The 15433-nt window shown below is 40.4% G+C and overlaps 1 protein-coding gene across 2 annotated transcripts in view; it reads left to right on the top strand.

Annotated features, from left to right (window-relative positions):
* Nucleotides 1-11018, top strand: part of RHEB (Ras homolog, mTORC1 binding) — a 39630-nt gene extending 28612 nt beyond the window's left edge. Inside the window, exons 5-8 of one of the 2 annotated variants that reach the window (XM_030444089.1) lie at nucleotides 3599-3655; nucleotides 3756-3803; nucleotides 4328-4409; nucleotides 10511-11018. In XM_030444089.1, coding sequence (XP_030299949.1) covers nucleotides 3599-3655; nucleotides 3756-3803; nucleotides 4328-4409; nucleotides 10511-10603 — 280 coding nt within the window. In that variant the 3' untranslated portion in view covers nucleotides 10604-11018. The remainder of the gene's footprint in view (nucleotides 1-3598; nucleotides 3656-3755; nucleotides 3804-4327; nucleotides 4410-10510) is intronic. The other variant, XM_030444090.1, reaches the window with a different exon arrangement.
* The last annotated feature ends 4415 nt before the right edge of the window (nucleotides 11019-15433 follow it).

Here is a 15433-nt window from a genome sequence, read left to right as displayed (position 1 = left end):
AAATGTGTAACTTATGAGCTGTTGACTCACTTTTGATGTCTTGCAGCAAATAATGTTAATTGAAAATTTTCCTGAGTGTCCATTTAATGCTTGCTGTTAGCTGTCCATTCTGACACATATGAGACATTTCATCCTTCCCAAGGCTTTGTTTGATGTTTGTCATTTTTTTCCCTTCCTCTGGTCATCTGACTTTACTTGAATACTGATAATTCTTGAATAGATCTCTGCTTTCTAACATTGTACAACAGCTTTGTCAGGACAACTAAAATAATCCTGTTCTCTTAAATTTTTGAGTAAAATGCAGAAGACCTTAGATCTTTCACTCTCATCAAGTGTAAGAAGTTAATGCCTCCCTTCTACTCCCAAGGAAACTGACCAGCTTTTTATGAGTGGTGAAACACTGTCTTTTCCCCTGAATCAGACAAAACTGATCATCTCAAGTGCTCTTTCTCCATAGTCCTCTTTCTTCAACTTGCCTGTTGGCTTTTCTGTGCTTCTCAAAGAAAGATTATGGTCTGGTCATAAACTTCCATTGCTTGCAAGGTCTTTAATGTTGAACAGATTGTCACAGTCCTTCATTCTTCATTTTTATCTTTAGTTCTGAAGTAGTGAAGGGCAAGCATGTGTGATCTGGAGGAAATGTAACAGATGTTAGGCTTTCATGTGTGTCTAGAGATAAAAGCTACTTACCTTTTTTTATTTTTTTTGTAATCATAACTTCAGTGTTGGTTCTGACTAGCTTGTATGAAATAAGAGTATTTACAAGCTTAAGTAGAAAATCCTCCACTCCTAAAGTGAACAGAAAAATGTTCATTGATAAGTGGTACTGTGAGGATAAAAACGTCTGACTAAAATCAACCAAGATTGCTTGGAGGCTTCTGCACCTTGTGCTGCTGCCTGATTGGAAGCTAAAGGACTTTTTTTCAGCTACTTCAGTTGTTGCCTCATGTTGTCTTGAGCTTAACAGCCCAGATGGAATGAAAAGTCTTTTCTGTGGTAGCATTCAGTCAGTTAAAACAGAAACCAAATTATGGTGAAAATACAAAAAAATATATGTTAAGACTGGTGAATAATTGTTTTGTTAGTGTTTTAGTCTTGATCAATTTTTTCCAAGTTTTTGTTTAGGTTTTTTTTATTTTTGTTTTCTTTTTGCTTCTTGCTTTAGATTTCAAAGTATCAATGATCCTATCTAGTTCAACTCCTTATGTTCTTTACCAAGATGGTGTTTAGGCAATAGGAATGATCTTCCACAGTACTCTGGTAGCTCAGATTACTTGTCCAGGCAATCAAATTACATCTCTTGACTTCTGTCAAATTGTGTATATTGATCTGAGTATTGATCCAGCAGCAGTGAGAGTTTTGACAACAAACTTTAATAGAAATGCTCTTTTAAAATTATCATATTCACTGCTAGCCTCCTGTGGGTAGTTTAAGTGGGACTTGAGTAATAGCTGATGCCCTACATTTTTCCATATTCCCAAGCTCTCAGCAGCAAGGTTACTGAGAGGCTTTTGCTCTAGTTCATCTTAATTAAATTCCAATTATGTGTCTTGCTACTAGGTTCCATGATTTTGTGTAACACCTTTATCTGACAGTTAGTAATATTTTTGGTTGTATTTTCACATTGAGCTGTTTGCTGTAACCTAAATCTCTTGCTGTTTCACGACTTGATGTGGATTGGTCAATAGCTGTCTTCAAAATGTGTCCTTGCTCCTTCTAGCCTTATTAATTTGAAAAGCTTTCTGGAACATTAAGTTGACCTGGTCAAGCTAATTTCAGTCCTGGCAGTTCTCTAGCAATTTGTTTCTGTGTCAGAGTTGTGTTTGAGTTTAAATAGCACTTTCCTTTTTGTTTTCACCTCGGTCTGTCAACAAAGATTGGCTCTTTATGTGTAGTATTTAGTAAAAATGGAGCTTGTGAACTGTCCTAGGCAAGCAGACAGGTACCCAGGATTGAGAAATTAAAAGCTCAGGTTGAACAGGAGCACTTTGCAGCACTGTGCACTTGAACCTCAGGTGAGGACTCTACAGGGTACTGGGCTGTGGTATTCTCTGGCTGTGCTGGAAACAGTACATCTAATAGTGGAAAGGAAGCAGTGATGTGTTAGTGATTCAGTTGTCCTGTGGCTTGCAGGCTACATCTTTCCTGTTACTTAGACTGAGAAACAGTTTTGTGGTCTGCAGTAGAATTTTTTTTTAGCATTTTTATTCCTCTTTCAGTTTGCAGGGTCACATAGTTCTTTGTCTCCCAATGCTTCTGACCTCTTCTTGACAGCCAAGCTCCATTTAACTCTTTATTTTTGAAATAATTATAAAAATGAAAGTCTAAGACAAGTTCCAGAGACCAGAATTTCACTAATCATTTCAGCATAAGCTCTTTGTAACCCTAATGTCCTTTGATTGATTCCACTATTTTAGGTAATAGTAGCATTATGCTAACAGGAAGCTGTGCCAGACTAAGTCAAGCTGTTGTTTCTGAAGAACTTGTTTTCTTGATAGGCTGTAGCAAAACTATTAGCTGAACATGGAGAAGTATTGTGTCCTACTCAGAGTAAAAAATTATTGCTGAAGTCAGACAAGTTGACCTACTTGATAGAAAATCCTTCTTAAGTATGGTAGCATTTATAGTTCCAGAAGTGAGAAGTTTTAATGATTCAAATAGCTTGAATAGTGGGTTTAGGCACCAGTTCTCTGAGAGCTCTGAGTTGGAAGTGTGTCTGAGTGCTGCTCTATTTTTAAGAGTTTCAGTTCTAATTTAAATGCAATGCAAGTCAAGTCACTCTCTGTTGCTAACAACCTTGGAATTTGGAAGTTTTGGTCAATTTTTTGTTGTCTAGCTGTGTGTCTCATGCATGAGCTTGTTCCTCTCTCTCAATACAAATCTGGAGTGTGCACTTCATGTACCAGCATTTTTTCCATACTGTAATTAATTAAAGGAACACAACATTTGATCTTCAGCCCCATTTGTAGCTTGTTGTCAAATTGCTAAATGTCAGATGCAGTAGGTTTTGTTAGTGAGGTTTTTGACTTCTTGGTATTTCATGGAACTGGTTATCTGTTGTCATCCAAACTTGCATGTACATGGTAGGTGAACAGACAAGTATTTGAATTACCAATGTTTTGATACCATCTTGAACTTCTGTATGATCTAAGTGTTTCTTAAGAATAACCTATTCTCAAGATGAAGCATGCTTAACTAAATACTTTTTCTTTGAAACTGCTTTAATTTGACATGCTCATCCAGGATTATTGGACTCTACCAGTTAAACTTGTAACTGCAGATAAAAAAAAAAGATGAGAGCTGGGAGGGGCTTTAGTGATTCTTTTAGATGCATCAATCCTGGGTAATGTTGTTTATTTCTGCAAATATCATAACTGGGGAGGCTGTAATGATAGGCATAATGCTAATCTTTGCTGCTTCTGGGGCCATTTTGTTTGTTGTACACAAATTGGTAAGACTTTGAGCTTCTTTGTAGTTCTGCCACTATACACAGAGTAAGTTTTAAACAGCAGCCTACATATGCATTTAATTGCTTGTGTATTGGGTATTAAGGATAAACATTGGAGTGCATGTGTGACTTCATCCCTTTATTTTGCAGTTTTGAAGTGATAAAAGTTATCCATGGCAAGTTATTGGATATGGTGGGAAAAGTCCAGTAAGTAGTGACACTTTCATCTCATTTCATTGTAGGCATGTTACTAGTACTTTGTTCAGTATACTATAACTGTTCTGAAGTTCTGAACTTTTTTTCACAGAATACCCATTATGCTGGTTGGAAATAAAAAAGACCTGCATATGGAACGGTATGTGACCTCCAGTATGTGTGAAATGCAAGACAGCAGCAGACATTCCTGTGGCTCCAGTCTGCTAGTTTTGTTCTTGGCTTTCCATTACAAAAATCAGATTGTAGGTTAAAATAAGATACTGGCAAATAAATTGTGTCCAGGATGTGAACTAGGAGCCATGAACTTCTGTTGTAATGTTGACTTTTGCTATGAGGTTCCAGTGATGGTTGTTTAATGCTTTGGGATTTTTTCAAAACAAGAAACAGAAGTGGATTTTTCACAACTGTAAAATACCAGATGATGTTACAGATTGTTCAAACAAAGCAATACTTTGGGACAGCTGCTTTTCTGGGTCACATAAAAGTTTTGCCTGGCCCAGTGGAGTATTTGACAGCAGCCCAAAAGCAAATGCTCCAGATCAGACTTCACAGAACATTCCTTCTACATGCATTATGTGCTTCAGTACTCCAAGGTCTTTCCTGATGTCTCAAATTCCAAATTTTTTGCAAGTTATAAAGAAATACTTTTTTTCCTTTGGTCAGGGTGATCAGCTATGAAGAAGGGAAAGCTTTAGCAGAATCCTGGAATGCAGCTTTCTTGGAATCTTCTGCTAAAGAAAATCAGGTAATGGATTTAAGATTCACTTCATTAGAATAGCGATGTAGTGGAATGACTCGGTTTCACTTAAAGGAAGGTAAAATATTTGCATGTACTCTACAGATAGTTTGTGTAAATGGTTGGAAACAAAATGGCTTCCTGCATTCAGGTTTATGTGTGCAAGTTTTTCCATGCAACTGCTCATGGAAGGAGGAAGCAAAGAACTGAAAGTTAAGCTTCACTGAACATACCAGAACACTTTGTCACAAACTCAGATCCACGTGGTGGGTGGAACAGGGTCTGTGATCTGCTGCAGTTACCTTAAATAGGAGGTCACTGCAGTTGCAGAAGTAGTGAGCTGGTGTAAGGAGCTGAACCTCTTGTTAAAAGGTGCTTGGCAAGGCTCCATCTCTGCAATGTGGGCAATAATTGCTTTGTGGGTCCATGGGTGTGTGGGGGGAGCAAACAAAAAAAAATGTTAGTGCTGCAGAGTAGTCTCTGTCAGAGACTACCAAGATACAGCTGTAGTGAAGCTGCACAATCCAACCCAGGATGGCCCAGATTGTTTCCTATAGTTTGCTGGTTTCCTATCACAGGAAGTGTTTAATTACAAGTTAAATATCATCTTATTGGTTGCCTTATCTTTCTTCAAATGCCTCCTAAATAAATTCTGGTATTTCAATTTGTTCCTTGGGCTGTTAGTAATACTTTGTAATTGATTTGCCACTTTAGGTATTTAAACTACAAGAGCACACCTAGTTTGGGTTTGAAGTAATGGTAATTACTGCTGTGAGGGGAAGTGTCCATTTTTCCTCTCTTTGTTTCTTTTTTACTTATTTTTTTTCCCTACATGTCTCAAGCATTTTTGAAAATATGGGCATATGATAAGGTCAAAAGGACATTGTCAGCCTAGTTCTAAACAAACAAGCTCTTATACAGAAGAAACACTTACACTGTCTCGTATTTAGCCTAGCAAATCACATCCTTGTCCTCCTTGATAACATCAGCACAATCAAAAGGTGAGTCTTATAGCTAGGACAGGACTTGGTTGAGTTCCCTTTCTTTCCCTGTCCTCCATGCTCAAAATCAAGGGTTTTGTCTGATATCTGTTATCAAAAATTCTACAAGTTATTTGAGTAAAGTTGAATTTTCCCTGGAAGAACTTGGATTATTTTCCCCCCTTCCAGATATGAAACACTTGGAGTTAGTGTATCAGTACTTCTGTTTCCGGCTAAGACTTTCTTTCACCTTTTTAAATTGGGTATTGTGAAAACATTAAATTTCTCAGTATCTTTGTACTGCTCAAGAGCTTCAAATGCAGACCTAAGAAAACTGAATTCAATAAATCAATTTAAAAAATCTGGTTCCCCCCCTGCCCTCCCTTTATTTTAAATCAACTCAATGCTTCCAAATTATGCAAACAAGTTGTGTTAATTTTTGCTGTCAAAGGTGTTCTGCTCAGGTCTTCCTTTCAGCAGGATCCTTCAGAATAGCACTTGCAGGTTGCTTTCCCTCTGGATTTAGACACAGCTTGTTAGAAACAGGTGCTCAAACACAATTCCTCCTTCCTGCCTTAGATACATAACACACCTGAAAGTTGTCTGGCCTCAGAAGTTTAGGAGGTCATATGTCACTTCTGAGATGAGTGCCCACAGCATGTGACAATCTTTCAGGCTGGCTGGCATGCTGCCTTTGGAGGCTTGGGATGTATGGAAGAAAACATCAGGGAGCTCAGAACTGGGGACTTAGTCTTGTTGCATATGGTTGTAGAGAAATGCTGGCCTCTGAAGAGGTGGGAGATTGATCTTTGAGAACAAAGTGTGGAGTCCCAGAGCTGTGAGACTTCAGGAAGAATTGTAGCATCCCTTCCTATGAGTTAGACCAGGAACACTTCTAAATCACACGAGTTTTTCCCTCCAAATCCTAGTTTGATGGGATCAAAACAGCTGATACAAAGACCTCTAAGACAGGGTATGTTCTCTTACTACGAAACTGTCTCTCTGGTTTGGAGGGCAGGGAAGGGGTTTATTTTTGAATGTGGTAACAAGGAGTGTTGTCATTCTCTTGGTACTAAATGTTAAGCTTATGTAAATCAACATTAATGGAAACAGAAGTCTGTCAGCACTTTTTGCTTGAAGGCTTATCCAAATCATCACCTGTATTGGCTTGGTACAGCAAATGTAACTTGCCTATCAAGATTAAGTCTAAACTCCTTCCAAAATAGCTTCAGGTTCTGTTTGCTTTACAGAAAGCTAATGTGATGCTTGAAGGGATGAGCTGGGCTAGATTGGGAATTTAGAGCTTAAGAACTTTAGCAGAGAGCTGAGACCTTCCTGAATGGCAGGAACTCTGTTAATCCTTTCTCTCTGAAACTTTGCCATCTGTATTTGGTGGATGTGGAGCAAAAGTGTGACCATTTCTAGTACTCTGGTGTGAAATTGGTTTGGTGCATGATGTTTATAGAAGCAAAGAGTTAAAACTCAGTCAGCCATGTGGTCTGCCCTTTAAACAGCTCTCTTTGCAAGGAACTGCTGAAACCAGAGAAGGTGCTCCCCCTTAACAGGTGCTAACAGGTGCAAAGGCTCCTTTCCTACAAGAGGGTGGGAAAGCATTGACTCCCTTCCTGCTTTCACCCAAAAAAACAACCCTTTTTGGAGCATCTATGAGAGTCCTGGAAGCATAGCTATACTATACTGGGCAATTAAAGTAGTTCTAGAAATTAATTTCAACAAACTAGACTTATTCTGCCACAAATTATCTAGATACCATGTTCTATAAGTGGTGTGACTTTGCATTTCTCACTTTCCATCTATTCAAAGATGAAAGCTGAGGTGATGATAAATGGTAGTGGCTGCCAAAGGTTCACAATATTAAATATATTTGAGGCTGTGTAAGAGCTCCTGCAGACAGGGGTGATATGGTAGGACTTTTCAGAGAAGCCAGCATACCAGCAGCACTTCTCTCATCTGGAGAAATCCCTGGGCTTTGAGAAGGCAATTCAGAGACTTAATGGAACAGACCTCATTAGGTTGTTCTGGGCTGTTACTATCATACCTTCTCAAGCTGCTTTATTATTACCAGATATGTTCAACTGCTTTGGCTGATTGCAGGAGCTTTGAGCCTGCACTATGGAGTTCACTTTGTTTCACCTAAGCTGTAGTTCAGTGCTTCTGAATCTCAGCACAATATACAGTAACAACCAGAATCCACATTGGTCTTAAACCCACTTTGAAGCTGGGAGCCAACTTTTACTGGAAGAATTTGGGGAGTAACAAGCAGCCAAATTGTGTTCATTTAGATATGCAAAATTCATTAGGTAATATTGTTTTAGAAGAGGCAAGGAAGGGGCAAAAAATTCACTTCTTGCCAAAATTGAATTCTTTTAAAAAGCAGTTGCCTGAGACATTGCTTCTTTTTCAAGAATAACTTCATCTTTAAGCTCAGATGATGCAGTACTTGCAGTACTCAGTAAATGCTTCAGAGTGGTTTGGGATCCCAGCCCCTCTCCAGGGGTCTGACATGTTACCTGGAAGAGTGTGTTGGGACTGGCAAAAGATAGAGGGAGAAAAGCTCTCTTCCTTTACCTGACTATTGTTCCATTTCATTTGTCCAGTTCTGTGCCAATATAAACTACTAGTATGAGCAGTTGAAAATTTCCCCCTAGATATAATAAAACAGCTGAATAGTTATAAAAAGACAACGTACCCAAGGACTGGTTGTCCCTGGAGGTTGGGGCAGGGTTTGGGTGTTTGCACCTCCCAAGCTGTCTGTCCTCACATGCAGGGATACTTCTACAGAAGCAGCTGAGCCTCTGGTGTCTCTTGCATGGTGCTAAGCTTGCTAAACAGCCTGTGTTGCCCAGGCTGACATGTATTTTGTTTCCTCAGGGGGAAAAGGTAGAAGAAAGCCAGATGGCTTTCTGTAGGCTAGGTGTGACCCACATTCTGTAACTGGACCATATGGAGACAGATGCTTATAAAGTCTGGCTGCATTCTGTATTTCTTGTCACAAAATGCAGCTTCCTGTGTTGCTTAAAAGCTCATTCTAAAATCCTTCAGCAAATTTGGGCTGAATTACAGATTCCTAAATGTTAACTGTAGGACAGTGATTAAATCTTCTCAGTGACTACATATTTTCTCCAAAATGAATTAACAAGCCCCAAACTCCTACATTTTAATGTTTCAAACAGCACGTCTTTGACAGAGAATGTACAGCCTCTTGGTTGACAGAGTAAGTTGTGGAGGTTTTTTCAGTGGGTGCTTTGAAGCAAGGATAAAAGGGGACTTGTGCATTAAAATGAAACCATTGAAAATTTCAGTTCTAAGTAAGGAAACATTGGTGCAGTAGATTTGTATCACCAAGCTTTGATTAAGGGAAACTTCATCAGTGGAACAGAACCAGTTTGATAGCAACTGCAGTCCTGATTGTGGTTCTTGAGTTTAATTTGCTCAGGAAATATGTTGTATCATTACTGGATTAATGAGCCACTTCTGTCATACTCTGTTGGGGTTGCAGGGAACCTCCATTTTAAGGAGGAATATTCTGTTTTCCCGTGGTGAAATATTTTAAAAAGCTCCAGAGGGTACTGTGTGCAAACAGCACAAATATGGGCAACTTTATTATTCAGTCCAATCTCGTTAAGATTGCTTTAAGATTGTTGTGGGGATTAATTATTATTAATGGGATTCATTTGGAAGTGATTCAATTAAGAATAACACGTTATAGAGGCAGAAAAACATCTGTCAGGTCAGAACATATAGTCATAAATCACAGGCTGCTCTTTAGCCTGCTGATTAAAACCAACAACCCCCCCTTCTTTCATAATGTGACTTCTTTTATGTAATGAATATACTTTCCTTCTTAAGGAGTGTATGCTTGGAATTCATGGAACAGATGGCTAGAGGTTAGATAAACTTAAAATGGCATGTCTGAGATGAGCAGGAGACAATTTCCAGGTTGATTCACATGCTACTGTACTGATCATATGGTGAATCTTGAAAGTACTGTAGATAAGAAAAGTGCTTTAAAATTGTCATTGATTTTAGTATAATTTTATTCTTCTAGGCAACTGCACTTAATTATATTCTGCCATAAAATTTCCTGAATCACTTGAGTGGTCCAACATCCTTTCTCAATGTCTCTGCTTCAATTGAACTTTTTTTCATGGGAAATTGTGTGTTTTCATCCCAAGATCTTTAACTTGTCCTCACTAGTGTGTGTCTGGGCTCTTCTGGATCACTTGTCTGAGATCCCCATGTGCTCTGCTCCATCTCCTGGCCCTTCAGTGGGGGAGAGGCTTTCTCACCAGACTTTTTTATGCTCAGTGTGGAATCTTGACATACACCAAGCAGAGCTGATAGCAGAACAAGTGATTCCTGCTGTGAGGTTACTCTGCCTTCCCTCTGAAGGAGTGAGGGGCTCCCTGGTACATATGTGGCACACAGTTTTGCACTGGACTCTGTTACAATCCTGTAGGTTCCATACATGAAGCTGGGATGTGTGTGAGAATGATGTCTGTCCTGTGGTTCAGGCTGTTTAAATTATGAACCCCTTTCTCCCAGAAGGAGTTGCTGAAGGATATTGTTTAATATTAGAGAGTGGCTGGTTTGGCTCATGTTCTCCTTCTTGTTCTTGCACTGTGTGCAATCCTGTCCTTACACAGGCATGATGACAAAGAATATTAATGTTACCCTCATACTGGGCAGTGCAAAGTCAGTGTGTAGAGCTGAAAAATCTACTGTAATTATTTTTGTAATTGGAATCTTAAAGATGATTAGAAGGAATGAATTGGTTTATGCCCAGCAAAATCTTTTAATGCTGATAGTCACTCAGTGCAAGCTTACTATTTAAAATAAAGCTGACTGCAGTTATTAGCTCTGTTGGATGGCTCAGTTTATACCTGCCCACCACGTAATGATAGAAAAAATAGTTGAGGACTGCTGTGGAGAAGAGGTTTATACTTCCAAATGGTTGTTTTCAAAACTGGAATCATCATATTTTCCCTCTGATTTTTGGAGTAAGTGTTGGATGTGCATTTATCTGTTGGTGTAGACAGTAAAGCTTCTAACACTTTTTCAGTGGGTGAGCAGTTTCTTCTTACCTACTAATCTTGTGATCACTCTTTGCAGACTGCCGTTGATGTTTTTAAGAGGATAATTTTGGAGGCAGAAAAAATCGATGGGGCAGCTTCACAAGGGAAGTCTTCATGCTCAGTAATGTAATTTCCACTGCAAAACCTGAAAACACTGGGAATACATTCTACCTGAAGAAGCAAAACTGCCCATTATCTTTAAGGATAAACTATGCTTCTTTTATTTTTATTTTTTTCTTCTGTTAACCTGAAAGATAAACAGTTGGTTTGGAGCCTTTCCCTTCAGATTATGTTAAACTCTGACTCCTGTGCAAATGGCTTCACTTCCATTTTCAAATTTTAAGCAATCATATTTTCAATTTATATATTGTATTTCTTAATATTATGACCAAGAATTTTACTGGCATTAATTTTTCAGTGTAGTTTGTTGGTTAGAATAATCATCAAAATGATGCATATTGTTACACTACTATTAACTAGGCTTGGATATCAGTGTTTCTTTGTGTTAAATGTATACTTGTAAATAAAATAGCTGCAAACCTTAATGCCTTGGTTATAAATTTTTTTTTTGTTAATAACTTCATGTCAACTTGTTTTTGTGAAAAACTCATCTGCTGACCTGAAGAGGAGGTACCAAGATCCTTGGAGCCAGTGGATTGACTGTTTCTTGGGAAGTTGTTTGCAGGTGGTCCCAACCATTCTAATTCCTGGGAAGGGGACACAAGTGACACCTCAGGTTTGGAAGGGAAGGCTTGGGCTTTCAGTCAGAGCTTTTGCTCTTTAACTGCTAAGAGTCCTGGAGTAAAGGGTGCTCATGTGTCTCCAAGTAGAGAGCCAGCAGATACCTGCAACACACACTGTTCTTGAAGCTAGGAGTCAGGAGTGGGTTTATCCAGTTCACAAGCATAGGCTTGCTAAGAAAACAGAAATGTCATTAAAATAAGTTACATGGCCTGAACAAGTTCACATGGGTTGCTTATCATGCATTTCTCTACTTTGGCATCTGGAGAGCACTGGTAGAGGTGAGGGGTCTCTGGGCAGCTTCCCTTAGCAAGCTGCAAATTTTTGCTTGTATTTTGGACTAGAGGCCTAACAAGCTTTAATCTCTTAAGTCTAGAAACAAACTGCTTCAAGTATGTATTTTTTAGATATGTAGTTGACCTACTCTTGTATTTTAAACAAAACCCAAACCAACAACAGAAACGACAGATACTGGTTTGGAGTACAGTTAATTAAATGAAGTGTTTCTTGTGTTTTTGTGTCCATTTGAAGATTTTATTTCCAGCAAGAGGAAAATGGGATTTTGCAATGTTTTTGCATTTGTTTGTTTGTTTCTTTAGCTTTTGCATTTTGGTTTGTGCTAAAAAGATGGAAATTCAGCATCTCATCCTTTCTTATAGAGTGGTTCCCTCATATAGAAAATTATCTAAACCCTGAATTAAGAGTTTATTTTAAAAAGCTTGGGTCACTGAGGTTCACTGGCTTCCTGGCCAAAAAAAACCCCATACTTCTCTCTCTTTAGGATATTTTCCAGAGTTTTTGAAAGGTTCTTTGTTACCTGCAGTTTGATACCTTGTGCTAAACACAGCTTGTGGAGCTGGATGATGGTCACAGGTGCTGGATGTGGCTGTGGTGAGCAGAGTCAGAGCCCACTGAGGGAAGGCACTACCTGCTTGATTTCAGAACCAGACTCACCTGGGCTGTGCAGTAGGTTTCCTTCCCAAGAAAGTTCCTTCCTGCAGTTCTGGAACAAGGATAGTTGGGCTGATGATGAAGTTGCTGAGGATCCAGAAAATCATCTGTGGAACACAGAAACAATACCCATCTGTTTGATAGTAACCTTCCTTGCCTGCTCACGAGGTGGTTTGTTGCATGACCAGCCTGTGGTGTTGCATCACAGACACAATGTCATGTGGCCTGCATCAAAAGGCAGAAGTTACAGAATATCAGAAACCTCAAACACCACATTTACTGTGTTCTTCTTTGAAGCAAGAGCTGCATGTGTACTGGTGATCAGTGTAAAGAGTTGGTGCTTGCCCTGTACCAGCTGCTGATGCCTGCAAGGGGATGGATGAGGAAATGTGCAATTTGATAGTCCTGGGATAATCGAGTCCCTGCCTTCCAAGGGTGAGGCTTTTCAGAAGGGCTTGAGGGCCAGTGCAGGTCATCTGGATGATTTGTAATGGGACCTTCAACACTTCTGTGCTCAGCCCTGAGAAACATGTATTGCTCTTGCATTTTCTCTGATAGCTGAAGAACTGGGCTCACCAATGTGTGTGGCTTCATGTGTCCTATTTCTGGCTCATCAGTAAGAAATAATGATTTCACTTATCCAACCTTTTCTCTGCTAATAAGATGAAAGACCAGCCATGTGCAATGGTCTTGCTGTTGTAATGAAATCTGTAGTAAGATGGGCAGTGAAGTAGTTGTCCTTTGCTGCACAGAGATTGCAGTTGGCTTCTCGAGGTGGCACCTTCTAGCAGCTGTAATCTGATCAAGGTTGGGGCAGTCTCCTTCATGATGCTGATTTGAGGCTGCTACAGATTTAGTTCTTCACTGTAAAAGCCCTAAAATGGGGTGGTGGGCAATCTTGGGAGCCCTGTGCTATGTAAAGAAGGAAGAAATGGGTATCTAGCAAACTGCTGCTTGCCTTGAATTGATGACCTTGTCTGGCAGCTCCCCTGATCTTTAGAGTTGTCTGGAGGATTGTGATAAATGGTGAGTGGATTAAAAGGTAAGTAATGAATGAAGCAGGTTCCCTGTCCAAAGCTAAAAAAAAAATGTTTGATCTAGGCTTAATTGTGCCCAGCTTTCTTCTGTAGGAATGAAAGTGTGAAGATCCCTTTCCTTTGAGGAAATAACCAATATTTAACTACTATAACTGAAGTTAAATTCCCATTGACTTGTGTGGGTTTGAAAGGTGCTTTTCTGCAAATGTTTCCTGCCTTGGTTGTTCTCCCATCCAATTCTTGCATTTTGCTGCATAAATACTGAGAAACCTCTTGATATCCTGAGCCCAAGGGTTGGAGCTGCCTGGCTCCCAGTCTGCCATGCATGGAGATGCCAAGGATGAGGAAGGTGATGGGGCAGGTGCAGCTCAGCAAGTGGAGGATTGCAGGTAGGAAGTAGAGGTAATCTTTCTTCTTCCTATTGTTCTTGTTCCTATGCACATCAGAGTTTATCCCTGCCTGATCAACCCTGCAGTGGGGAAGACTCTGGAGGCAATCTCCTTTGGGTCTGTGAAGTCTTCCACCTCATGTTTCTTCCCAAATTCTTTTAAAGTGTTGCTGAATGCACATTGGAGAAGAAAAAAGCTGGAGAATTGTTTCCACTGCTCCCTTGTATCTGTTGTACCTGGGCCAGGCAGCCTTATCTTGTTCCTCAACCAAGGGCAGAGCTGAATGGGCTGAAACTGGACTTTGCTGAGGAAGCTCTGCTATCACTGAAGGCAATGGTGAAGACCTCAGGCTCTCCATTTTCTAGTGCCTTTCAACAGAGAAGTTTCTATGCCTGAAATTGCACCCTGGAAGTGAACAGGGACAACTTTTGCAGTTACTTTTGGTTCTGGCATGAGTGAGCACAGAACACCCAGCAGGGTCTGTCCCAGCTTGCAGCAGTTTCCTTAGAAGTGCAGGATGGGCTGCAGCCCAGAGTGAGACAGGTGGCCTACGTGTCTTCTGTGCACCTTTGGGTTTTCCACCTTACTTTAAAGAAATGTGCCCTCTTCTACCTTTGCTGCTAACAAATTTGTGCTGCTGTTCCATGCAGGTGTCAGGGGTTGCTGTGCAGGTGGTGATGAGGTGCCCAGGGCTAGCTGGGCTCAATCCTGCTAATGAGCATTGCTGGAGAAGGTGAAATCACCACGTTCTAATTAGGCCTTAGGTAATCAGTCCTGTTTGTCTGCAGAGCAGTTGGCTAATACTGGTTAATCTTCACAATTTGATCTAATGGGATGAAAATTACTCCCCTTTGACAGCTGGGGAGGGAGAACCCTTGCACAGATGCCTCCAATTTGTTATGGGCATTGTGGAATGGTGGCTAAACTAGGTCTGGGTGATGGGTGTCCTCAGCATCCAGATTTTTTGTGGGTATTCTTAAGTTTCCCTACTGGAACCTTTCCTTTTTTGAAATTGCAAATTGAAAGGAAAGGATTCCCTGGGTTTCTGATATTCCCCAAAATGAAATCCAAGCCCATCTCAGTCAGCTGCTTGCTATGTGATGAACTGCACTACTACTGATCCCTAGGCAGAATGTTACTGAAAACAAGTGTTTGCAGGGCTTTTTCAGTATGCATCTCTGTAATGTTAATAAATATTTGACTAAACCTGACCAGCAGGTCCCAACTCCAAGGTGAGGAGCTATTTTTCTTAGCAGGAACCTGGCCAGGTCTGAACCATCATTCTGTGACAAGGTTTGCTCAAGCATGAGGAGTTTTTTTGGAGTCTACTCCACATGAGGTAACACAAGGTGTTGCATGGCATGGGATGTTGAGTGAGGGCATAAGAGATGCCACCTTCGGCAGAGGTACTGCAGAGACTCTTATGCTTTGGTGAATCCACCATGAGGACAACCTGTTGAGCTCCAAAACCATTGCCTGGCAGCTGATTCCCATCTCCAGCTGCAGGTGATGCATCCTGGAAAGTCATTTTCCTGCTTGGATGGTTTGCAGAGGGGTCCCACAGCCTCCCCAGCAGCTCTGGGAGGCAGCATGTGGCACAGCCAGGCACTGGGTAAATAATCACCAGTGGAAACCAGTGCTTGGGCATCTGGTGTGAGGTGGGCTGGGAACAACAAAGGGAACAACATAGATTTAAGAGAAACTCTCCCTCCAGTCATCAGGATGGTTTCTCTCTCTGAGGTCTGTTGTTGCTCTGAAGTGGTCCACTAGGTGTGATCATCTTTTTCAGCAGCCAGCCAAAAAAATTCACCATGGGATGGAGCTAGATAGACCCAAAGGTTA

The sequence above is a fragment of the Calypte anna genome, chromosome 2, assembly GCF_003957555.1.
Source record: "Calypte anna isolate BGI_N300 chromosome 2, bCalAnn1_v1.p, whole genome shotgun sequence".
Taxonomy (NCBI): Eukaryota; Metazoa; Chordata; class Aves; order Apodiformes; family Trochilidae; genus Calypte; species Calypte anna.
Note: the sequence above shows the minus strand (reverse complement) of the source record. Positions and strands in the feature narration are given on the sequence as shown.